This window comes from Lutjanus erythropterus, chromosome 1, assembly GCF_056507025.1.
Source record: "Lutjanus erythropterus isolate fLutEry1 chromosome 1, fLutEry1.hap2, whole genome shotgun sequence".
NCBI classification, from domain to species: domain Eukaryota; kingdom Metazoa; phylum Chordata; class Actinopteri; order Lutjaniformes; family Lutjanidae; genus Lutjanus; species Lutjanus erythropterus.
Genome location: NC_139317.1, coordinates 30,743,596 through 30,770,531, shown reverse-complemented (window position 1 = coordinate 30,770,531; position 26,936 = coordinate 30,743,596). Strand labels below are relative to the sequence as shown.

General features: G+C 38.9%; 1 protein-coding gene across 2 annotated transcripts in view; it reads right to left on the bottom strand.

The window, feature by feature from the left end:
• Nucleotides 1-26,936, bottom strand: part of mdga1 (MAM domain containing glycosylphosphatidylinositol anchor 1) — a 256,196-nt gene that overhangs the window by 31,195 nt on the left and 198,065 nt on the right. For both annotated transcript variants that reach the window (XM_084719638.1, XM_084719647.1), the window contains exons 12-15: nt 15,436-15,616; nt 15,314-15,337; nt 10,098-10,250; nt 9,164-9,325 (exon numbers count right to left, since the gene is read on the bottom strand). In XM_084719638.1, coding sequence (XP_084575764.1) covers nt 9,164-9,325; nt 10,098-10,250; nt 15,314-15,337; nt 15,436-15,616 — 520 coding nt within the window. The remainder of the gene's footprint in view (nt 1-9,163; nt 9,326-10,097; nt 10,251-15,313; nt 15,338-15,435; nt 15,617-26,936) is intronic.

Below are 26,936 nucleotides of genomic sequence, written 5' to 3'. Positions count from 1 at the left end.
CTAGTTAGGTGAGAGGCCGAACAATCATGTTCAACCACATCTTTACTAAGTACAATAAGATAAGTGAGCAACTCAGGAGAGATGCCAATGTACATACAAAGAGATAACTGATTGTTTACAGCCACAAGAGAAACAGAAGGTTTTGATTATAAGCACTGCATTCATCCCAGTGGAGCGGCTCCATGTTTAACAGCCCAGCAACAGTTTAGTGCAAAGGGAGCGAGCTCTCCTCAGACTGATTGTCGCTGGCCTAAATTCACTCATCCAGCATCACTACATATCTAGCTGCTGTTAAGTTGTGAGCATTAAAGTTATTTTTCTTGAAAAATAGCTAAATCTGAACTACAGAAAGCACCACATGCTTCAGATTGCCTTTATTTCTACAGGCAAAAACACATCTGTGCTATGGCCTCACCTGATTTATATAGGAAGTGGAAACAAATCCATTGAATTTTATATTCTGTGGTGAAGCTCTAAGGTCAGATATTGTATGCGGATGACATTTAGATGAAAATTAAATGTGTGAAGGCCCTCGGATGGGCGGTGATATGTCTTGAACTGTACCGTGACAGTCCAGTGAATGGTTTTATTTTACACTGACACAAATGGAGCAAAGGGACAGCAGCAAGGAGGCAGGAAGAGTGAAAGTCAGACACAGGTAGTGACGGAAGACTCCTTGGACTGAATTGGTAATTTTACACCCTGGTACATAGGAGTTACTGGATTATCGCTGCCTTGGTTGGTTAGTTTCCTTGTGTTAATTTGTGACTTTGGTATTTTATCACATTTGTCTGGATTCAAACATTACTTGCCACAGAACGAGGCAGTGGTAGTCCAGCAACTCCCATATCCTGCAATGTAAATTTACTGTTTTTTTCAAAGAATTGTCTGTGGCTGTAAAGTGAGCATGGACACCTGCCTCATGTTCCTGTTGGAAAGGGCTGTCTAACAGCAACGTAAAACAGTGAAAATGTTCTTAATATAGCATGTGCTTAACCTGATATTGATTTCTGGAAGTTAAACTTTCTGGTTTTAGCAAAGGAGTCTAGGAGACATAATTACTTCAGTTCCCTGTTGCTGAGTTGGCCCAAACTCAAAGAATCAGATTAATCCAACAAAGAACAGAGAATTTACGCTGTGCGACAACCTAATAACTGAAGTGGATTTTTAAATGATTGGTTTGTGGAATTAATTGCATGATTTTCATAATAAATATCTGAGCACAAGCACAATGAGTTCAAACCCAATGAAATAAAAAACTAAAACTTAAATCACTATGTTTTGGATTAAAACTAATTTATAATAGTTTTTAAAGGCTTAAGATTGTGTGTACGAGACCCTAAATTTCATGGTTAGATGACTACTGTGGATTGGAGTTTCCAAAGGTTTTAAATCCTAAAAATATTTCTAACTACCGAGGAAACATGATGTAAAAATCAATTGTCTTGAATTATGAAAAACAACCCAGAGAGAATGACACCATTGGAGCTACAAGAAAGTGGTCAAAATAGTTTCTTTCTCTCTCTGTCTCCTTCTCTCGGGTCTCTAAGGTGTGAGAGAATCATTCATCTTCTTAACGATCCCCAGCCAGCTCCTAATTGGAACATTAACCAACCACCAGTCTCTTAAACAAATACACAAGCAGGGGGCACGCTATCTGTGTTATATACTGTACATATGTGTGTGCATGTGCACTTATAGTGTGAGTATGCATGCCTGTGTATGTGCACAGATGTCATTCTGTTGTGTGTGTCTTTGAGCTAATGTTCTTTAAACCCTGAACTAAGCAGCACAGCAGGCTGGCAGTAATTAACTTCCTACTCTGTCACCAGATAGGTGTGACTAGGGGAAACATGCTATTTATGGGGGCAAACAAGAAAGTTAAATAACAAGTTGAGAATATAAGGAAAATACAGGAAAGCTGTGACATTGTGAAACATGACTTGAGCAAAAGTGTGTCAGATTTGTGAAAAACAATGGATTTCATGCAACATTTTGTTTTGTAATAGTTTAATATTTTTGGGACATACGCTCGTCTACTTCTTTGAAAAGAGATAAACGACAAGATCCATCGCATGTATGTCCATTCAGTGAGAACCTGGAGTCAGCAGCCAGTTAGCTTAGCTTAGCATGAAAGCTGGAAACCTCTCACACATAGGTACCTTTCAGGCACCACTAGTGATTGTACAAATTAGACAAACGAGATATAATGTGTTAATTAGAGGCTCTGGTAGGCAAATTGTGTAGCTTTCAAATAAACCCAAACTAGCTGTTTCCCCCAGTTTTCAGTCTTTATCGTAGACCATATGTTGAACAGTGGACAGAAACAGTGGGTCTGAAAAGTGCAGCCAATGCAGAAATACCTTAAACTTGCATCTAATGGCCAGCAGGGGGCGACTCCACTGGCTGCAAAAAGAAGTCTGATTTTATGTACCCTTATTGCAAAATGACCCTACTTCTTATTTGATTCCTAATGAGTTTATGGTCTTAATTGATAGTTTCTTAATTGATAGTCTCTTCTCTTTCTTTCTTTCTGTAAATTATGGTCCAATGAGGTGAGGCTACCGTGATTGATAGGTCATTCTCAGGGAGTCCATTCAGCAACACAAAGGGCTCACAAAACTGAACTGACTGAATGGTCAAACTAGGAAATGTTGATCAAACATGAATCAAGATTCTGTTATTACATGGCTTATTTCTTATTCCTAAATGATTTCAGAAAGACATTTTAGTGTACTGTTTAGCTGTAATACAAGAAAGGTCCCAACCAGGCAGGCCACCGCAGATGAGCCAAAGCCAAGCACCGCCCAAGTCGCAGTAAGTCACCCATCAGCTACACGCTCTCGTCGGTACTGTGTATGCTCTGGTTGCAAAAAACTGAGATGGCAAACCCCATAATGCCAGACTTAATATTTCAAAAGAGTTTTCCACAAAGCAATATGTGGTTCACACTTGATCTTTATACTAAGATCTTTATACTAAATGGCTGCTAGCTTCATATTGAATCAGAGTGGTATTGATCTTCCTATATAACTCAAGAAGAAACCAAATTAGCATATTTCTCACAAATGTCAAACTATTTAACTGCAGAATTATTTTGTGTGGGTGTTCACAGTATGGATTATCCTCTATTCATTTACATACAGCAGAATGTTTGTGGTAACAATGATGTTATTTCAGTTGGTGTAGCCACTATAGGGCTGCAACTAATGAGTTTTTCATTATTGATTAATCTGGCAAAATTGGTTTCTTGAATAACTGATCAATCATTTAGTCTGAAAAATGCTCATCACAATTAACGAGATTCCAATATGACTCTTCAAATTGTTTCTTTTGTCCCACTAGCAGTCCAAAACCCAAAGACTCTTCATTTATCATAATAAATGACAAAGAAAAGCAACAAATTCTTGTATTTAAGAAGCTGGGACAAAAAGATTTTGAAATTTTTGCACGTAACATCACAACAAGTAAGTAACGTCCAACTTTTCATCACTTTGGGTGGCACTGTTAGTCATTATAGTTATGTAATGAATACCAACATCGGCTAATTCTGGTGTAATCCACTTTCACCTGCTCAGCCTACTTTTTCATTCTACCTCCACATACCTGAGCCTCATTCTCCTCTCACCACCCATTCTCCCTCTCTCCTCCTGTTTCTGTTGCACCACCACCACCTACACAACCACATCCGGCAGAGGGAAGAGGACTCTGATAAGCAGTCTATTGATTGAACTGAGGTAAAGCAGAGTTTGTTGGTAAGAGTGTCAGAGAGGCAGAGGAGGAGGCACAGCTCTATCAGGGCTACTTGTCCGTAGAATCATGAGTGAGGAGGACGGCGGAGATACACAGTCACACACAGACAGAAGTACACGCACAAACACACACACCACCATGCTTGAACTAGAATGAGTTAGATGAGTTAGTTTCTTTTGATAATTAGAGGTATACCTGCATTGGATCTCCCCTCTCTCTGTCCCTCATGCTCCTAAATAGGGTTCGCATCCTGTTTGTCTCTGCTTCCACTACTGGTTAGCCCCAGAGTCAAAGCTATGCTAAATTGTGCACCCCTGTCACCAAACAACAACAAGCCTAGGCTTAGTTAAATCCTCAGTTAAGGGATATTAAGGATTATTTGAAGTGGAGTTGTATGAGATACTTATCAATAGTTAGTGTATTACCTACTGTAGATGACAGTCGACATGCTCCTAGTTTGGTCAAGCAGCAGGAGTATCAGTGTAGGAAACTATGCAATATACTGCTGTTAGCCACTTAAGAAACTCCCACTTAAAACAATCAATATGTGCAATGTTTAATTGTACAATATATTTAGAATATTTCAACTGCTTTACTTTGCCACCAGACAGGCTTTTCTGATGAGAAATCACCATTATATAAGCCAAGTATTACTCTGCCCAAACCGACCAAACTCCATTGGCAAAATCAGTCATTTTACGTTGCAGAACACAAGATTTGCTGGTCTACCACTGCCTCGATATGCTGTTTGTTTGTGTTACTGTGTGACTTTGGTGAATCCAAACTAACCTTTTAAAACACTGTTATCTCTCTCTCGAAACCAGCCAAACTCCACTGGCAAAATCATTTCACATCAGTCATTATAGACAGTAATTTAGACCAGCAACTCTCATGAACTGGGAGGTAAAATTATTGATTTCGCCAATGGAGTTTGCTTGGTTTGGACAGAGTAATATTTGGCTTATACAACTATGGTTTCCCATCAAAGAGGGCTGTCTGATGGTAAGGTAAAGTGGTGAAAATATTCTTAATATAGCGTACACTTCAACTAATGTTGATTTTTTTAGGTGGCTAAAATATTTTTTTTTTTGCTGCTGACCCTGTCAACATCAGTACATTGCTTATATTCCATGCTAATACTCCTCTCTGCTTCTCATTCCAACCACCATCTTCTGTAGATAATAGACTGACCATGTAAGTATCTCAACTATTACTTTAACCAAACATCGCAAAATAAGGTGATCATACTATTTCCTGAAAATGAGAATATAAGCCTAAAAAGTAAAAGTAAAAGTCAACAACATCAAAGTTAATGCTTGCTATTAGATATAAAATAACATCACATAGTATGTCACATAGGCACTTCACTCCTCTTCCACACAGACCTGTAAACATTTATACAGCAAACTAATTAAGTCTTACTTAATAAAAGTGTAATCCAAAACAACATGCAAAGGTACAATACTTAAATAACCCCAAACTCTAATTTGTTTTCCATCACTCTGAAGTGAAAAAAATCCAGTGATTCCAAGTAAGCTTGCCAGTGGCACTCTGCAAACCTGAGCCAGTCTAAAATACTATCCAATGCCAAACAAAACTAATTAAAGGTTGTTTATTGTTGCTGCCAGCGAGCCCAAAGAGGAACACATTAAGGTGAACAACAAAACACATCACATGGGGAGGTCTTTATTTGCAACATTGGCTCATTATATACCTAAAATCAAAAGTGCTTTCTATCGTCTTTTTGCAAAAAGACACCTGTTTTATATTCACATAACACTATGATTACAAAATGCATACAGTATGTGGGTCGGGAAAGAGCAAGAACATTTCAACAGCATTTTAAAAAAATGCTTTGTGTCAAAGGACTTCAAGACTTTCAACACATACAGCCCTTTTTTTACACTTTACAGTACTTTACCACTATACAGTGAAGTACATTAAAACTAGTTTCAGTACTTCAGCATAAAGCGATACCTCTTGCATCCTCTCACTACCTCTGACCATTATCGAGTTGATGGCTTCTCCTGCAGCTCCCTGTTCGCCTTTTTTTAAACTCACTTATACCTCCTCATACTTGTTTGCTCGCACTTTCTTTTTTGCCGCACTTCAGTTTTCTCAGCCCATCTCTTTTTTCCTAACATCTTCTCTCAGTCTCAGTCTCTCATTAACCCTCCTTTTTTTTCTTTCCAAGGCCTGCCAATCCCTATCTCTTCCCTCACTCTTCTCGTCTCATCTCTCCTCTCACTGACCCCCTCTGTCTTATCCTCGTCTTGTCTCTTTTCGTCATTAAGAGTCACACTGTGTATCGCTGGCAGGAGTGTGAGATCTGCCAAGGTAAGGCAATTAAAGTGACAACAGATTGAACCAGACTGGGGGAACAACAGAGTAAATTGAGGGAGGGCTTGTAGCGGAGCTGGGCGTAACTGGTAACAGAAAGTACTAATTGTGTTGTTTGACTGATGTAGCATTGTCTTGTCTCATTGCTTTGCTGTGAAACACCTGCAAGACCTTTGAGCAAAATGCACAACACAAATGTTCGAGTAAGTATTTACTACAGATTTTATCTGCTGTAAGAGAAGACAGAGAGTTATGAGATGGAGCAAGGAAAAAAATATCACAGCATTGGTACTGAAGGTTACATAACCATACTTTACATTTTAACAAATAATTTGAAAAATAAAAGGTAAAAAATTTGCAAACAAAACAGTAATAGTGTTTCAATTTTGAGGCTACAATAAATGATTTGCTGCTGGGGAAAAGAACTCTTTTTGTATAGTATTGGTTCATCAAGTGCTTATTGCTTGCATGTTTTGCAATTGGCTGCCCATTTACACATTCAACAGGAGCACCGTTCTCATGAGAGACACATTTGTGGCTGTTTGATGAATTTAAAGGACCAGTGTGGATTTAGCAGCATCTAGTTGTGAGCTTGCAGATTTAAAACACCTCATCTCACTCTCGGCTTCCAAGTGGAGGAGAAAACTCACAAAGGCAGCAAAACTCTTGGAAAAGTGAAAGGCCCTCTGTAGAGCCAGTGTTTGGTTTGTCTGTTCTGGGTTACTGTAGAAACATGGCGGTACAACATGGCGGACTCCTTGGAAGAGGACCTGAGCCCTCTGTAAATATAAACAGCACATAAGGTAACAAAAACACAATGATTCTTATTGTTAAATAATTTTGCAATAATGAAAATATTTTTATGAATATTATATTCCATTTCTGCATTTTATTTTTAAATCTTACACACTGGACCTTCAAGTCCGATATTCATTCTCACATAACCTGTGGTCCTGTTAGGTCCACCACCTCTCTGATGTTAAGTTAGACTCCCAGGTTTAAGGGGATTGCGTTTCTATCCTGTTGTCTTTTGGCTTGTTTGAGAATACATCCACATTAAGCCAGTTACAATTGTCAGCACATCTTTTTCTTGTTCTAGACCTCTACCCAGACTGAAGTGTAACTGTCCAAAAATTAGTTTTCCAAAGACAGTGTATCTTAAAATGTCGGCTTGGTAATTCAACATGTACAGGGAAAATTGAGCTTTTGAAAAACCATGAAATAAGGCAGCAAAACAAGAGTTAACATTAAGAGGGAGCAACTGTCACCTTCTCTGTGATCAGGTTGTATTTATGTGACATGATTAGATAATTGTTTCATACTTGTTCTGGTAACTGACAACACTGGTTTGCCAGCTGGAAAGATGGTGAAGAAGTAAAGATCAGCTGTTGCTCACGTTTCACTGTGGAGAGAGCCCTTGACTAAAATAACCTCAAAACATTAGTGTGGATGCAAATTGTTTTCATACAGAAACAGTGTGTTACATAGCCATTTGGAGGCAGCCATACAGTCAAAATATGGATTAGATACCCAAAACAATTAGCATAATGTACCTAGTTATGCTATTTAGCTATGTTGCATCAAATGAATCAATAAATCTGGACATTAGCATGCTTTGCTGTGCGCTTACGTGTGTACAATGTGTGCAAATCTGCCTATGCGAATAGTATCACTAAAATAATATCACTCCCTGCCTGTGGGTGAGATGGTTATATTCAACTTTTGATTTATTACTGAATACTGATTAGGCACTTCACACTCTAATCAGTATTGCAATCAATTGTGGTGAGGATGTGAAGGTAGTAAAATGTTTTGAGAACAACCCTGGGACAAGGATTCAGCTGATGGAAGGAAACAAGTGTAAAGTCTCTGTGAGGCTGTACTTGAGCTCACATTGGCATGCTAACATGCTTACAATGACAATGTTAGAACGTTGTTGTTTAGCAGTTGTTTGTTGTTCACTGTTTGTTTTTGCGGCAGCGCCGTAGAGGAAAGTCGGAGGATCACCAAAGTCATTGGAATGGAGACGCTGTCAAGATATTTCACTCTGAGCCACAAATGTCCACCTCATGGTAGCATTAGAAGAAATGTCTGGGGACCATCACAGCCAGTAGGACCATGAGGACCATGAATGCCTGTACAAAATTTCATAGCAATCCATCAGCTGCATTTCAGATCAAGTGGTGGACCAACCAGCAAACCAATGCCACCCTTTATTCTTTATATCACATATACCGGATTCTCAAACATGTCTTCAAAATGTCTTTTCTCTCATTTATTCGGCTAAATATGCATATCTGTGCACACACATGCAAGTACACTTATACATGTACAACACTGTGCCCTTCTACACACTCTAATATCCTTAGAAGACAGGGCAGGTCAGAATGTAACAAATGTTACAGTGAAGCCTGTTTTCTTGGGCTATGGTCACATTAATCAATGATTGTGTGTGTGTGTGTGTGCGTGTGGGTGTGTGACTGTGAATAACTGTGGGTGTGCCTTCATGCATTCGCTGTATAGTTTTACTGTATGTTTTTGTGGGAACCATTGCCTGTGTATACAGTATGCATGCGGGTGTGTGTAAAAGTGTGTGTGCAGGTGTGTAGGCTACAAGACGTATGCATTCTAGCTGTGTGACAGAGCATATTATGATGAACAGCTCCACCAAATGACTGATTGTGTCTTGCCCGTGCCATAAATCACACACCCACTGCCCCCTTCAGCCACCTCCAAACACACACACACACACACACGCTGAGGAACAAGAAAGAACATACAAACAGAACTTTGGTAACACCCACGCCACCTTCTTCTTCTCTCCTCTTACACACACACACACACACACACACACACACACACACACGCACACACCCCGACAATGTTGTGTCTGACAAGCTCTACAAGCGAGGGTCAAGCTCAGAGTTCAGCTTTTGACAGAAGCCCAGTCATGTGAGAACCCCTATAGTATTGAATGTCAGCACACTCTCCACTGTACATCATGTCATTGTGTTTCTACGGATGCTCTCATGTGTGTATGTTTATGAGCATTATTCTCCACTGTACTCACCGATATGTTTGCCCTTCATGTGGTAGTAGAAGGAGACACAGTACGGGACTCTGCCGGAGCCCTTGGGGCCCCTGACTGAGGTCACATTAAAAAGTGGAGAAAGCAGACGAGCCTTGTCCCCCTGAACACGTGGCCGTGATGCTTCGATGTACATGTAGTAGCCTGAAAGCAACAAGAGAGCACTATTGACCAGAGACTGAAATGCAACACAAATTCTATTTATCTATTTATTGTGTATGTTTTGTTAAAACGTTCAAACTATGACCATGCATAAACCTGAACCGGTACATTAAAGGAGCAATATGTAAGATTCTACTGTTCAGAAATGAGTACTGCAGTTCAAATAGCAAGTTGGAACCAAAGTATATTAACAAGGTAGAATCCATATTTAGAATATGATATATACTACATTGTAATATAAACTACACAAGTGCAAGACGAGTGCAACATTATATTCTGACAATGACAAGTGACGACGAGTCCTAGACTGTAAGCTGATCAGCTGTTTATTCAGTTGTCTATCAATGTAAAACTAAAGCTGTTATTCCGAAAGCGAAAGGCCACTGCTCTGAACATACACAATCAATGACTGTCTGCCTCACTGCCTGAAAGACTCCACTAACACACTGCTCAATTTAACCTTTACAAACATCTACTTCTTCCAAAAGATTTTAAATGTGTAGTTGTGACTCATGACTTGACACTTTATCATTTGGCATTAATTTTAACTCTAATACAGGCAAATAAAATCAGACGTCACAGGTTGAATGGAAAAGTACTCGCTGGCTGTAGCTCAAATTGTCAGAGAATCCAGTATTTCAACCTACACACACTTTTTTTAATCTCTGATGACATATCATGGTCATGGTTTTGTGATTTAGTACCGTAAATATATTACATATTTCTCCTTTAAATGATCTCCTACTTTCCTCACCCTCCTTGGTTCCACTGCGGTCAGTCTCAGGACCTGTATTGGGAGATCGCTTGGGATTCTGCGTTAGGTGATTCTGTCTTGTCCAGTCAAAGACGTCACTCCGGTCTTGAGAGAAACCACAGATCCGCTCATCCTCAAAACCACACACATGGTCTGAGATGTGTGTGTGTGGAGAAAAAAACAACAAAGGAAAACACATTAGATCTGTGACATGTCAAAGAGGTGACATTACAAACCACAGGTGACATAACCTGGTGTTTTTTTTCCCACCCACTTTTACCAGGAAATTAATGGCAACAGTATAGCCGTATAATAACCTGCAATATGCACTTCAAATGTGAAGATCAGACAGCCAGGCAATTACTGACAAAATGATAGGCACAATGTAGGAGGCAGGGTATATAATGCAAAACTTGAAGTGGATTTCACATATTATGCATATTCTGATGTATGACTCCCACATGCTGAAAATGTTAAAGGTAACTATGGTTAGATCAGGCTAGGTCAACTGTAAAAAAAAAAGAAAAGAGAATATTAAAAAATACATTTTGATTGTCAAAAAGTTTCTGACAAATAAGGTATGCAGCCTGGAGATATTGTGGAGAACAGAAACAACAAGTTGATCTACTGAAACCTGGTTTACACTATAGGTTGTTTCTTAGTCTTTAATCAATGGGTGTTTTATATATGACATTTGATCATCGTCATAACTTGATAAAATTTTAAGTATATAAGTATTTACATGAATTTGTAGATTTATACATATAAAAATACAAAATAAATCTAAATTCTAAATACAGTATATCAAGGCTACAGAACAATCAATGAACCAGTCATATGGCAGCAGGCCACCTTATATGAATCAAGAGCCTCTTAATAATACGCCTACACCTACAACTAATAAAGACAAAATGAAAATTAATTTAAAAAGACTAAACATGACCTGCAAGCAAAATTGCAAAATGCAACCTTTTTAGAAGAGAAGACCAGATTCAGATAAAGCGCAAGATTAAAATGACATAGGAAGTCAATGCCAAGCTGTTAGAGATGATTGCAAAAATGTAAACTTCATGTTACAGCATCACCTTGAAGTCAGTGAGTGTCATATGTGTCTGAGTAATAGGTGGAATTTGCAAACCACCTGCGACCTGATGCTGGCCAGTAGGTCTCGGGAACCGTTGACTGTATGGTTGCAGGGCATATGTTTAGACCATCAGACAGGCAAAGCAATTGACACATTAACTTGATGAATCCTTAATGATGTGTAACACATAACCATAATGAAATATTTTGCTGGTGATCAGTATGTCATAGAGATTTTGTGAAAATGCGAGCTATCAACGCAGCTTCTTATGGCTTCAGGAGAAGAGAGTTTCACATGGAGGCGGAGCCCTGCTCTGGGAGAAGTTTGCAAAAAAATTATCTTGAAAAAAGATGCAGATGAACTGAACTGAATAGCAAAAATGTAAACTTGATAGTTACAGCGCCACCTTGAGGTCAAGGAGTATCATTGTTTTTGAGTAATGGGTGGAACTTGTAGCCTGCCTGCCAATTTTGGTAAGTTTCTGTCTAGCATTTCTTTCTGTACAAACACTTTTAGAGTGGAAAAATAATAAACAGAAAAAAAATAGTCAGAACAAAACAACAGGGTTCTGCAGCAAACCATGCTGCTTGGACTCCTAAAACCTAAAGAAGAGTCCCCTTGTAGAAACCTAAAACTTCTCTAAATAAAGACAGTGGGAGCTTAGTGGTGGTTAGTGGGTGTGTGTAAGGTTACTTATTGGACGCATTTGTGGGAAATCCAGCCAGAGTGAACGTATCAAGTATGAGAATAGCAGCTGATTATTGTGGAGATCGTTTTTCCTGAAGAAACCTCTTGTGCGAGTTCTGACTGAGAATTGTGTTTGCAGTTAGGGAGGCAGTGGGTTTCCTGTATGTTCAGCATGAAGTGAATTTAGATACACAGATCTACCTTTTCCATCTGACTGTTACAATGGACTGTTGATATTATTTCAACATTTGAATTTGCATAATTCGCTCAACAAAGCTTAGGAGAAGCAATGATCAGATGCATCCAAATGACAAATAATCTTTGAGATTCTTTGTATGTCATCCCATTCATATGTTATTTTGGCTTTTTGATATCGCCACAGACACCAGTGAGGATAAAAATAAACATATGTAGAGAAGGACCTTCATGTGGGAATTGTCAGCATCAAGGATGATGACGTCTCTTGTTAAGCCAGATAGACAGGCTTCTCTCTGTGGTGTTGTCACCTTCATTAGCCCATTTGGAGAGCTCTGTCATTATTATAGAATCACCACACAAATGAAAATCAAAGCTAGCGAGTAAAACAGCAGCTATCGAAAACCATCCAAGCTGACAGATTCAGTGAAGGCTTCCTGGACGCTCACACAGTCCGCTGCAGATGCATATGGCCTGCACTCCCCATGAGGATGACTTGTGTGTGTGTGCTTCTTTTTTTTTTTTTCAGGAAGCTAATCTATTACGATTCACACCGTGCTCCGCTACATGCACTCCTTTCAATTTGCACTGTTGTTCTCGCAGTCTGTTCCAATCTGCTTTTGTTTTAATTGTCTCACCCTGTCGGAGCCAACTGCCACTCCTGCCAGAAAAATGCTGCGTATCTCTTAATGAAGAAAATAGACAAGATGCAATTGACTGAGAAACAGAGACAATGAGAGGTGGGGGGGGGCTATCAGAGAGAAAAAGGAGGGACACATTTAAAGTTCCCATGGAATGGCTAGTGAAGTGCTTATTGCTTACGTGTTTCCTCTAAAAAACAGGCAGCTAGGGAGGGACTTGTTGCCGACATTGACTGGCACTCACGATAGCCAATATCGCTGACTGAGAGCTCCCAGTGAACGCAGCTGGACCGGGACCAAAAGAGCATTCTGAGACCAACAGAGGCCAGTTTGATGACAGAGTATAGGCTACGGGACCATGGTGGGTTTCTTGCCAAGTTTGGGTCCAGACAGGCCAGGGCTGTGTCATGGCTAACAGCAGTTAGTGGTTTGCTAAGTTGTGACCACTAGGCTGGATTACTGTAATGCACTTTATGTGGGGGTTAGTGGGTCCTCTGTCGCTCGTCTTCAGATGGTGCAAAATGCTGCGGCACGTCTTTTAACTGGCACACGTAAGCACGAGCACATTTCCCCCATTTTAGCCTCACTTCACTGGTTGCCCATCCATTTTAGGATCAGTTTTAAAATTCTTTATTTACTTTTAAATCCCTAAATGGTCTCGCCCCGCCCTACCTCTCCGAACTGCTGCAGCCTTATACACCCCTCCGCTCTCTCAGGTCAGCTGATCAGCTGCTCCTGAGTGTACCTAAAACTAAGCGAAAGCTCAGAGGTGACCGTGCCTTTGCTGTAGCAGCACCTAAACTGTGGAATGATCTGCCTCTCCACATCAGACAGGCCTCCTCGCTGCCTGTTTTTAAATCACATCTTAAAACCCATCTCTTCTCCCTGGCTTTTAACATCATGTGAGATGTTGAATGTATTGTATGTATGTGCATATGTATGTGTGTATGTATATGTATATATATATATATATATGTTTAATTTTATTTTTCTATTGCTTTAAATTGTATAGTTGTTTTATGTCATTTAATCTCTTCTTGTATTTTATTTCTGTACAGCACTTTGGTCCACTGTGGTTGCTTATAAAGTGCTTTACAAATAAAGTTGGATTGGATTGGATTGGATATTTTACCAACACGTAAAGCTATCTTTCCATCACGAAACTCCATAACCGAACTTGGTTCTGTAATCCCTGTTTGTCTCTGTCTCCGGTTCGAGCCCAGTTCTGTTGGCAGCTAATGGCAACTAACAATCATGGTTAGCTATTTTAGCTGCAAGTAAACTGCCAAAGCTATCAGTTATTAAGAAAACTTTGTAAATAAATCTCTGAGAGTTGAAGCTGAGCAGCCAGTGGACATTGGAGGGGTAACCAGAAAATATTTTCTCCATAAAATATGATCCAGTTTAACTCAAAAACCCCTAAGTAAAATTATAAAGTTGTTCTTTTGTACAGTGAGGCCCCTAGAAACACAGTACTTTTAAGGGTACCAACCATCACATCCAGCTAAACACAAAAATAGTACATCTAATGGCTAACACGAATACAGTGCATACAGACTGGCAGAAAGGGTGACAATTGCATTGATATATGAAGAAACTAAAAATATCAAAATATGGAGATACGAGGTTTGCACCTGACAGCGCAGAAAAAGCATATTGCAAGCACAACGCTGTTAATGACAACAACAGCATAACGGGAAGGATATCACATGTACTCCCTCCACAACATAACAACAGTGTTGCCCTGCTGACAGACAGACAAACTCCAGGTTAGAGACGGGTTTAAGACAGGAGAGGGAGGGATTTCATCTTGCGTGGTGTGTAAAATGCTCTCAATAAATACTACAATATTCAAAATAAGTAACAATGTTAATATACAGAACTTTGGATTTATTTTTGACCACTGAAATTACATTTTTGTTATTACAGAGCATAAAGTACCAAAAAAAGGTACTGTTGGGTGCTGGTACTGAATTCTAGGTATTGGTGTCTGTACCAAATTGATTCAAATGTGAACATTATGCAACCCAAGCCATTAGTAATGCCGCTGAGTGCAGGACTAGTCATCAACAGGTTTTAATCAGTCACGAAGAAAAGACAAACTCTGAAATACCATTAAAAATATGCAAGAATACCTAGAAAAAAAACCTTTTTTGTCACCGTAGGGCCAGATACTGGTGTATAGATGATGTATAGCACAATAAATGTGATGAAAACTAACATCAATTTTACTTCATGTCAACTTTAAGGTGATGTGTAATGTAGTTTTTATATAACAAATCACTTGCATTAACTAGTCTCATATCCTCCAATCATAGCCACTCTTTGATCACGAATCTAATGGACGTGCTTCCAGCCATCAGCTGCTTTCTCACATCCAGCTGTTACCCTGCTCTCCTCCCTAGCAACAAGATTTAATAAAGGCCGAGGCTGGGTCATGGCAAACTTTGCCTTGACAAACTTGTGCTGACATCGCTTGCAGCATACAAGTTAAATTAGCTGGCACTGAAATTCCTTCCTAACTTCACCACCCTGTCATCAATCAGGTCACAACAACAAGCTTGACACTGTGAAATGTGGAGGAGCCGAGGATAAGAGAGAAGTCTCACCTGAAGGCCTTGGGTAGGTGTAGGCTGTAAGAAAAGAATATTGATTAACACTCATATGCACAAAACACTTAACTATGTTAGTCTGCGGATGTGAAAGATGAATGGTTTTCAATAAGACTCACGTTCTGAATACTGTATGATGCGACTGACGTACTCCCCGGTGCTGTAGGTGGTGATGGGAGCCAGTCGGACCTCGTAGGACAGAGGGATCCTCAGGTCTGATATGGTGTGGGACATAAGCACACCCTTCTCTGGCTCTTTACGCTTGAGGTCGATCTGCTTTGACAGCAAGTTCTGCTTGTTCTGGATTTGTACAGGTAAACACAGACACAGAAGAAGATGCAGACATGGTAAGATGTATACTGACAAATATACACAAGTCAACAAAAAAAAAGATGACCATCAGAAAATATGGCAAATCTGACAGAGGCACACATGCAGGTGTCGGTACTGTCAGGCATTCAGTCCATCTTAACTCTTTCACTCGTATACTTTTATAGATGTTCTGATAGCATTTTTTCCTTCCTGATTCTAACTCAGACATCTGAACTTTGTGTGTTGGCCAATACAGAGTATGAATCTGATTCAAGTGGATTTAAAGAAATCTCACAAAATCACAAAAGAAAGACAACTCAAAGGTCTGCTCAGAGTTTTAGCATGAAGGAAATAAAGACTGAAATAACAACATCTGTATATGCAGTTCAGTAACAAAGATTATGAACAGTATATAAACCAGGCACTCACGGTACCAATGGTCAGTCAGTACCTCCTGTTGGTCAGGTTTGTGTTGACCTTAGCTCAGATAAAACAACAGCAACTCTTACAGACCTTCTGCTTACCACGAGCCGGCTACAATTATGCAGACATTGTAATGAAATTTGGTGCAGAGGTAAAGCTGGTGTTTCTCCCCTCCACTGATCATAAAATTTGCCATATCAGTCACTGAAATGGTAGGATCCTGTTTCAGGGCTAATAAACTGCTTGGTATATGATGGCTGCAACAACTTGTATGAACCAGAAGCCACATTTTAGGCAGTATTGGATTTTTTTTTTTTTTTTTAACCCTTTGATGCACAACATGGGTCTAAAGTGACCCGACTGAGTTTTTATTTGCTGTATCTTTGCAATTAAATAATTTTAGTACTCAGCATTCCAGGTATTCCTCAATTAACTTGTTTTTGATCATAATTCATCCTTCTTGTATATTTTTCTTTTTTACATTTTGAATAAAAACACTTTTTATATCACTACCCCTCTAATGCGCAACATGGGTCTAAAATGACCCATATCCATTTCCCATGTTATTTCATGTATGGCTGAGTGTTTCTATGCTGAATGTTTATAATCTATGTATTTCATCATTTATTAATCCAACTATTCAGTAAATTTTAATTGTTTTATTTAGCACAAATCATCATATTAAGTGTTCTGTTCTTCCTTTATGAATAAGCATAGCTTTTGTCAGTCTTCATGAAGTTTTCACACATGGGTCAGAAATGACCCACATTTGTGTAACATACAGTATTTACTGTAGCCCACTGTGGAGAACTATTTGAAGACCTGAAACATGTAAGTCTTATTTTACAATAATTATCATCTTACCTGATAAGAAATTTGATGTGATAACTCTGCATAATTATTGATTATGTTTAAGGTAATTTGAAGACTAAGTAGCTCCATTTCTTGTCAGAAAGGGAAACATTTTCAATAGGCTACTGTTAGTTAGATGTTGACATTTGATGACTTGTGAAACATAAGTATATGATAATTGATAAGGGTTTAAGTTACCTTGAGAATTAGTCATACAGTCTATTAAATAAGTACATTAGACTACTTATCTCAGAAAGAATAATAACTAGCCTATTAGTTATCTAGTTAGACTTGTCAAAGTAACTGCTACCTTGAGAAAAAGTCCATTACTTGTCAGAGAGGAAAATATATTCAATACAATTAGCTATATTGTATTATAGCATATTATATTGTAGCTAGCAAGCTATCTTAGCTAGGACACCAAAATAAAGCTAAACTAGTGCGACAGTTGACAGATCCTGTCACTAGAAATGCCTCAAGATCATAATAAACCCTGGCTGCCTCACTATCAAGCTTGTCTCTGTATACTGATGATAATATTTTGTGCATTTGCTTTTCTATATTCAGATCATGGCTGTTCATCGAAAATCGTGGTCATTTGTGAGGGATGTAAGAATTGAAATGGCTGTTAGCAGTCTACTGTGATCAGATGTGTTATGTTCAGTGGTGGACAGTAGTGAAGTACATTTACTTGAGTACTGTACTTAAGTACATTTTTTATGTATCTGTACTTTACTTGAGTATTTGTTTTTTTGGAAACTTATTACTTTCACTCCACTACATTTCAAAGATAAATATTGTACTTTTGAGTCCACTACATTTGTAGGAAGGTTGTTGTTACTTTTTGACTGAGCTTTGAAGTCAGCTGTTTCTTCTTTTCTAAAATGCAATTGGTCACATGCTGTGTTCCTCACAGAAAGAAACCAATCACAGTAGCTCCTCTCAAATGGGACTGATGTAAAAGCAGAAATACGTCCAGGCGCTCTGTAACAAGAACAAGCAAACTCTCCCTCTTTCATTCAAACAAAAAGCGGTAATGGTGACGGCAGGAGAAAGACTAAATTAAATCTCAAGATGTTATTATAATTATTCATTATTCCAGGTAGCTTAAAGTTAGCTTAAGTTAAGTTAAGTAGCTTAAGTTGGATTGTTTTTATCCGGGTGAAAAATACCACATAATTAATAGAAAAATACTGCTCCTGAAGACAGAAAGAAATCTCAGTTATTTAACAGACTTGGAGAACAACTTACAGTTGGCTTCAATCTAATTTTATGCAGTGATTTTAATACAGTTACATCAGAAAATGACAACAGCTGTCCTTTTTGTTTTTGATTGTATTTCTATGCTGAAGTTTTTATAGGTGTTTCTATAGACTTTGTGTAGCAGAGTGGTTCTACAAGCAGGTCAGTGCATCATTAGATGGTTTCAGAGAGTTACAAGCTTCTGTAAATGCATCATGAAAACTGTGATCAGTTGTGTTTTATTGTATTTGGTCACAAATAAGATTACAATTGTTAAACTATTCAATATGTACTGTGATCAGTTGTTATATTTTATTTGGTCACAAATCAGATGTTAAAATGGTTAAAATATCAACTGTTCAACTGTTATCAGAGGTATGTGTCTACAGAATGTCCATGTTTGTGTACGACAAATAAACACATTTCAAATATAAAATGTACGATTATTTGGCCCAAAGCATTGCTAAAGTGATTAGTTGAAGCAAATTATTGTTATAGTATGAAGTAATTTAATTCAAAATCACACTTGGATAAATGGGTCATTTTTGACTCATGTGGTGTAGTAATCCAAAATCTATTTTTATTCCTAAAATAATAAACAGACAATGGAAGCATTGACCTTATACTAATCAAAAACAAGATATTAAAATTATAATTGGGACATTTAATAATAAAATAAATTGATTTTAAAAAAATACAGCAAAGAAACACTCACCCAGCCTGAAAACACATAGAAAATGAATGCGGGTCATTTTTGACCCATGTTGCGCATTAGAAGGGGTGTTCATATGTTGTGCATCAAAGGGTTAATAAAGTGCTATTGGTAGCAGAACAACCCTATGTACCTCAATCAAGCCATCCTCACTCTATGTTGATATACCCAGATCAGAATTTTTAGAATCCAACCAAGTAATGGGAAACTCAGCCTGGTATCAACACAAAGCTCCGGCTCATCTCCCATCTGGAAGGTTTTCATCACAAAATTAATTGCTCCTACAATATAGCACTGGTAATAGACTGAAAACAAGCAAACAAAGTCAGACTCAGGGTTAAAGATCCGGTCATTGTTTTCCTGGTAAAATATTGTCTGCTTAAATGTGATTAAAGCATGCCTCATCACTGATCAGTGTTGCACAGATATTTGCTTTGTGCTATAGAAGCAAAAAACCTATTAATCACAATTTCATCATAGTATTTTAGTTTTCCATATCAGCGCATATCTTTCCTCACACTTCCATTTATTGTCAGTTGAAGTGGGTATGGGCTTACAGCCAGTTCTGGGCATATAGCCAGTCAACCTACCTCAGGACTTAGATGGTACCAGTCTTTGTCTTTTCAATCCCTGCTTTTAAACCAAAAAAGAGCAAAGCAGCTGTCAGAAGAATAATTTGCTACAATCTCTTCCCGCTAAATGCATTAGTCTAGGTCATCTCCAGCACTAAGATCTACTCACAGAGACATTCTTGGTCCAGTGATATTGTACTACACAAACTGCATTATTTCCAACACAAGGTATTATTGCCCATTGATGCCACAACATGGACTCAAGAAATATTACTCTAATAGAAATTAAAGACCCATTTCTTTCACTTCTCCATTTTTAGTTAATTGTAAGAAAGCTTTGTATAACCTTCCAAAATGAAATCCCAAACAGCTTTGAATAAGTTGAATTGGCTGTGCATGAAAATAAAAATGTAATGAGATAAGATGTTATCCAGTCCAAACGTCTCCTCGTTTTTTCAAAGTTAAGTTGGGGGTGTTTTTTGTTAGCAACCACTTTTAATACAGCTATTGCTGTGTTATTCCGCCCACGGAGAGAAGGATCCATTAGCTGTGTATCTGCCTCTGATCCCAGCTACTTAAAGACCTGACAGTGAGCTCAATCTAATGCATTAGGTCAGCCACTCCACCATAACACCTTAGTACACCCACAGCATGCCATTATCAGGTAATGCATGCAGCAGAAGTGTGTGTGTACATATGTGCGTGTGTGTGCATGCTTCCGTGTGTACGGTAAATGTTGGTAAATGTCTACATTGCATGATGAGCAATCAGAGTCTAACAAGTTTGTGCACGTTATGTATTTAGAACAATTTATAGGATGTATGACTTCATTTATTGATTGATTGATTTATTGCATAAATCCCTTTTCATATCAGTCATCACAAATTACGTTTATCCATTCCAGTTATTCCAGTTGTGGGTTAATTACACAAAAGACAGGGGATAAGGTAGATATTTATAATAGATGTGTGTCTCAAATGTGCACACTTGCTGTTCTGCTTCTACTCAGCTCATCCAATCCTAAGAGTAACAGTTTGGTAAGTCATAGAGGCACTGATGCATCCCATAACTTTCCCTATAATTGCTACAGTGCTGCACGCTCTGACATCGCCACAGTAAAATCAGCTTTTCCTCCTGTCCTCTGACACTCCGCTTTAGTTGTGCTATTCCCACTGGATGTCTCCCACCACAAATTCAAACTCAGCCAGACTGAGCTGATCATTTCTATTGACAAGACCATGGTGACTCCTGCTCAGGCTGCAAAGAATTTGGTATGACTCCAATTACTGTGTGAGTCCCACATGGCAGCAACAGCCCGATCCCAGGGAAGTTTGTGCTCGGCAACATACTTGGAATCCAATCCTTCCTTCCTCACCAGGCCCTCTGCCACTAATGGCTGTTAAATCTTCTTTTCTCAGTGCTAGCCTGGCTGTTTCCATTTCAGTTGCTCCAACTTTTTTCCCCCTCTGTGCCAGTTATGCCAGTTCCACAATGCAGGCAAAATTATCTTTTTCCTAAACAAACCACATTTCCTCCCAAGAAATAATGTCCTCTTCTCTAATACACGTTGATTTTTCAAAGAAATCCTTCCATCTGCTCTTTGCTCTCTACTATTTTTCTAGAAAACTCCACTCGATGCTGCTGTGGGCACAAAAATATTTGAGGACATTAAGGCCCTGCCCTTTGCACATAAGACTCATGTTTGATTGTACTGTATTTAAAAAGGCAGTTTATCTACTATTGCACCCACTAAATCACCGTAACTGTATGTAATTCAGAAAGAAGAGACTTCGTAGCAGAATGTTGTATAACAGGAGACTCAATGAAAAGGTAGCAAAGCGACCTTTTGGTTCAAGAGACTGTCACGTCAAAGAAAGGTCAGAGGTTTCAACTTCTCAAACAGCAATGGATCCTGTTAAAGTTTTCATGAGTAAGGTCCTCGTACTCCTTTTAGATCCTTTGCTTAAGTAAAAGCACTAATGCAACAACATAAAAGTACTCCATTCACAACAACTGAAAGTCCTACTGAATTAAAAAGTTTGGAGCGGCAGAGAGGGCCACCAGCATGGAAGCTAAGCAATGAACATCTGTGGAGAGGGTCAGCAGCAAAACCAATTTTAAAAATTTAAAAAAGGTCCAGCTGAAAAAATAAATAAGTGTACACTATATTTAGATTATTAAGTTCTTGCAGACAGGCAGTGTTTTCCAACAAGGATCCACCATTATATAAGCCAAATATTGTTATCTCCAAAACAACCAGACTCCATGAACAAAATCAGCAGTTTTACCTTGCAGAATATGGGAGTTGGTGGTCTACCACTGCTTGAATCTGTTAGTTTCTTTGTGTTATCATATTACCTTGGTGAATCCAAACTAGCATCACACAATAGCACAAAAAAAAACCCTAACATACTGGGGCAGTGGGAGACCAGCATTCTCCTATGTTCTGCAAGCTGAAATGAGTGAATGCATCAATGGAATCTGGTTGGTTTGAAGAGAAAAATATTCTGAGTATATAACGGCGGTTTCCTGTTGGAAAAGGCTGTCAAGGTTAAGCAGTGAGGATTCTAAATATAGTGTACACTTAACTAACTTTTTAGGTGGGCCTTTTTTTAAATCGCTAAAATACATTTTGCTGCTAACTCTGTCCACAGCAGTTCATTGCTTAGCTTCTGTGCTGGTACTCCTCTCTGCTTCTTCAAATTAGGAGTGTGCCAACCACCATTTACTGTAAGTAACACACTGACTGTTGATACAACTTCATATGAAATAATCCAAGCTATCCCTTCTAAAGTATCAAAAGTTAAAGTACGTGTTCTCAAGCCAAATGTCCCCTGTGATGCATGGATTATAATATATGACATTATCAGAGAGGACAGGAGAAAAAAAAGTTCTAATACACAAATATGTTTATATACCTGGGGCTTGTTGTCAGTCTTTGCTCTTTTGTTAAATATTGGATGATATTCTTCTAAGAAATTTAAAATGGAAAAGAGTCATGGGTAAAATTGTTAACAATGTAAAGGATTCCAGTGTATTTAAATTGTAAGAGATTTCCTCAGTTGACCAAACTGACTACACAGAATCATACAGTATATTATCCCGCAGTGTATATTTTACATGGTTTGCAGTTAAAATATACTGTGCCCTTTTAACACCAAAATACGCTCACATTCATCCATATAAACATTTACACACTGCTCATACAGCATATGCATAATTATGTGAAATATAGCAAGAAAGAAAAACTATGCTCATGTAATATGCATAGAGTGTGTGTTAGCAGGGAGAGATGAGTTAATAATGCTGAGGAGTCGCAGCTTTAGAAGTAAGTTAAATGTGCTTCTTCATGCATGGACAGGGTCTATGCACACACACACACACACACACACACACACACACACACACACACACACACACACACACACACACACACACTAACGCACACACTTGTCCTTTTTACGATGTGAAGGAGATGGGCGACAGGAAAAATGAACTAGTCTAAAAGCATGCCCTAACACACACACTCACACACTCACACACGCACACACACACTGTCTGGACCCAGAGACACACACTGGATCAATGAGGTGCTGAAGTGTGACTCAGAAGAATTCAGCTGCTCCCACTGCAGGTAAAAAAAATCTGTCTCGCTGCCTCCATCTCTGTCTGGCTCCCTCACTAGGTCAGCGGACATAATGTGTGTGTTTATGGGTGTGTCTCCATGTGTGTGGGTGTGCCTAAGTGACACAGAAAGGGACAGGAGGAGGGCGAGAAAGATATACAGAAAGGGCCACAAGAAGGATACAGTCAAAGTGACCAGCGTGAGTGAATGACATATTTAAAGAGGCAGAGAGCTGGTTGGATAACAGACTGATAGTCCGTATACCTCTCTTGACATGCATGTCTGTGTGTGTCTGTGCCACACACATTCAGGCATTTCAGCCAGACGGTGTTTTCAGCTGTGTCTCCATCAGACTGTCAACAAAGAGACAACAAGACAAAGAATGTGTGAAAGAGGGTGAGAGCGAGGGAGCAGCCATGAGAAACACAGACACAGTGTGACGTGTGTGTGCATGTGTGTGTGTGTGTGTATAAGTGTGTGAGAGAGAAATCTGGATTGACAGCGTGAGAGGAGGCGGCCTCTTCAAACACTAAGGAGTGTGAGGTTAATTTTTCTATTATCCTCTATTAATGGATCTCTTTCATGACTGATCTGGCAGTTCACTGATATTGTGTGTGTGTGTGTGTGTGTGTGTGTGTGTGTGTGTGTGTGTGTGTGTGTGTGTGTGTGTGTGTGTGTGTGTGTGTGTGTGTGTGAATAAGTCATCATCTGTGAATGTGCGCACTGTGTCTGCATGTATGCACAGGCCTATGTGCTCTCTTTTTGGGCTCTGTGTGAATATACGAGTATATCTGCATATGTACATAAATTATTCATATATTTGATTTAATGTACAGCTCTAATTCATCATGAATATTTTTAATTTCTCATATATATGATAATGGGTGTGTGTGTTTGTGTGACTGTGCAGAAAGAATCAGGGTGTACTCATGATCTGAAGCCTGGTCAGCTGCTAGCTGCACAACTTCAATGATGCACAAACTCCACTGCTGGAGGCTAAAGAGAGGTCGATACAGAGATGAGGTGGAAAGACTCAGATGGGAAGAGAAAGGTGTGAAGAAAAAAAACAGTAAGTAAAGTACAATAAGGATGAAGAATAGAAACTGAAGAAGCAGTGAGAAATTTGGGATTAAAAGAAACACAAATACATGTTTATTCTGGTGTGGTGTACAGAATGATGACATTTTGCTATGGTACATGCTGTGTGAATGTAAGGTTTATATGTCTTCATTGGGATACGCACTATATGAGTACTCAACACATTTAGAACTTATTCCTTATTGTAAACACCATATTTACATTGCTGAAAACTACAACAACAAGCAGATGAACATGCACATACCCATGTGCAGTACCTATTTAAGATCAGAGAGCTCTGATGAGCAAGCCAACATTTGGGCATCGATTATTTAGAAATTATGATGTAAAACTTTGTTACAAATATAGTTATTGAACAAATGTTGTGGGGATTACTGAACAAACTCTAAACTCTGACTTCACAAGTTCATGTGAGGCAATTTTTACAGGTGATGCATACAAAGAAAGGGCACAGTTCAATGCAAATTCAGCATGGCATGAGGCACAGAAGATATGCATTGACAAAAAAATCACACTTGTCCATGCTATATGAATCTGCTTCTTAAATGTATGAAGGCATAAGGGAAGAGCAGAGAAATAACAGAAAGAACTGGAAAGTATGCTGAATTTAGTCAGACACTGAGCTGCACAGAAATGCACACACAGCCACTGTGTCCCCAATTATAGTAGTTATTATAGTTCTCTGCTATTTGTAGGAGGTTCGTTGACTTTTAGGGGAGAATCAGGTGCGAGCATATCGTCCATTGGTTTGTGGGTTACCATTTTGAAGCCTTGAGTTTAGCATTAAGGGGGATTGCCATCTTGTGTTTTTTTGCAGCCAGAACATTTGCAGTACAGATGAGTGTCTGAAAATTTTTTAGGTGAAAAATAGTCAGTGCAGTAACACAATCTTGATCCATATTTGATCAACACTGCCTAGTTTTACAGTTCATGTCACAACCCTGCTTTATCATCTCTTTCACTTGAAATGGGACCACAAATTAGAAAACGAACAGCACGTTGTTTAGGGGAAGCCTTAAAACAAGTGACTGAGACCATAAACTCGTTAGAGAAGTGTTTACTGATGGATTAAATCAGGTGAGAAGTAGGGTCAGTTTGTCATAGGGTTCATACAATCAGACTACTTTCTGCAACCAATGCAGTCGCCCCCTGCTGGACATTAGAAAGTATGTAGGTTTAAAGCACTTCCACATTTGCTCAACTTTTCAGACCACAAAAGCTCCAGCCACTTCTTTATTTACAGTCTCTGGGTCGAATCCACAGGGGACTGCACTAACAGTCCAGCTGTCTACTTTGGGTGAATGACACGAGGCAAAAACTTGCTTCACTTTCTTTTTGAATGCACCATAAGGGAAAAGAAGAAGAGACAGAGAGATGAGTGCATTAGCAGCTTGGTGTACATCAAGTTCAAATTTAATGACCACCCACTCATGACTTCTTTTCCCTTGTTTTTTTTTTTGGAAATTATCAGATGTCAAATTATTTTTGGCTACTGCATTCTTTTTCTTTTCTTTTTTGTTTAATTTTTTTTAATTCGTTCAAACTTATCTGACCATGAGTTTTGATTTTGAAATGTTTTCTATAGAGGACAGGCTACTTATATTTCCTCCTCCCTTGCAGTTTGTTTTTAGGGTAGAATTTCCCACACAAATGTAAGTCTCCCAAATGGCGTAAATTTGAATCCAGCATGATATTTACACAATAGAGCACTACATTATTTGTGACTCTGATAACAAATGAGCTAAGCGGCCTATGCCAGCACGGCTTGAAATAAGCCACAAAAGGCTCAGTAAATCTGTCTCTCTTGTTGCAAAAAGGTAAAATTATCACATATTAATTATCTCTCACTAATCAAAGTGTTCATTTAAGAAGCCGTGGGGGTGGAGGTTGTGATGTGAGAAAAAAGGGGTGTAAGGACAGCTTGATGAAACAACGAGGGCCTGTCAACCCTGTTAATTTCTACACAGGGAAACCCCCTGCAGGGAAAAAGAAACTAAATGAAGAAGTGTAAACTGGGATTTCACAGCCTGGCAATGAGTCATGGTGCAAACTATGCCTACCAAACACACACGGGAATGTTCACACGGGTGAATTCAAATGATTTAGAGGCCATCCATATGTATGTAGGCACAAAGACGGTCACAGGATGCCTACCATGGGGTTGACCTCATTACCAGTATAAATGCAAATTTCATGTAGAAGAGTCAGTCTTATGGTACTCAACTGCGCAGTGTGTTTGGGATGGGCACATTAACCTATAAATACAGTATGTCACAAAAGTGAGTACACCCCTCACATTTCAGCAACCACTTTATTATATCTTCTCAAGGGACAATACTACAGAAATAAAACTTGGATATACTACTCAGTGTACAGCTTGTACAACGGTATAGATTTTCTATCCACTGAAAATTACTTGACAGATTGATACCTGTACATGTCATTCAGACATTCAAAGCCACCTGTCCTATTCATCATGTTCATGTCTTTGCCTGTGCTGTTGTCAGAAAAACAGCCTCTGATTGGCTGAGAAATAAGGAACACACCCTCTGATTGGTTGACAGACACAGCCCAAGGCATCTTAGAAGTGGTAATGGACAGCTAACAGCATGCTAAGAACAATGCTTTTCAAGACGCAAAAACTGATATATAATCACAGAAGACATTAACTGTTGGATTTATCATTATGGACCTCCTCACCAAAAAGACACTGCAATTCAAGGCTGGATTAAAAGGCTTATGAAAGGGATAGGATCACACTGTAGCCAACATTGTAGCACAAAG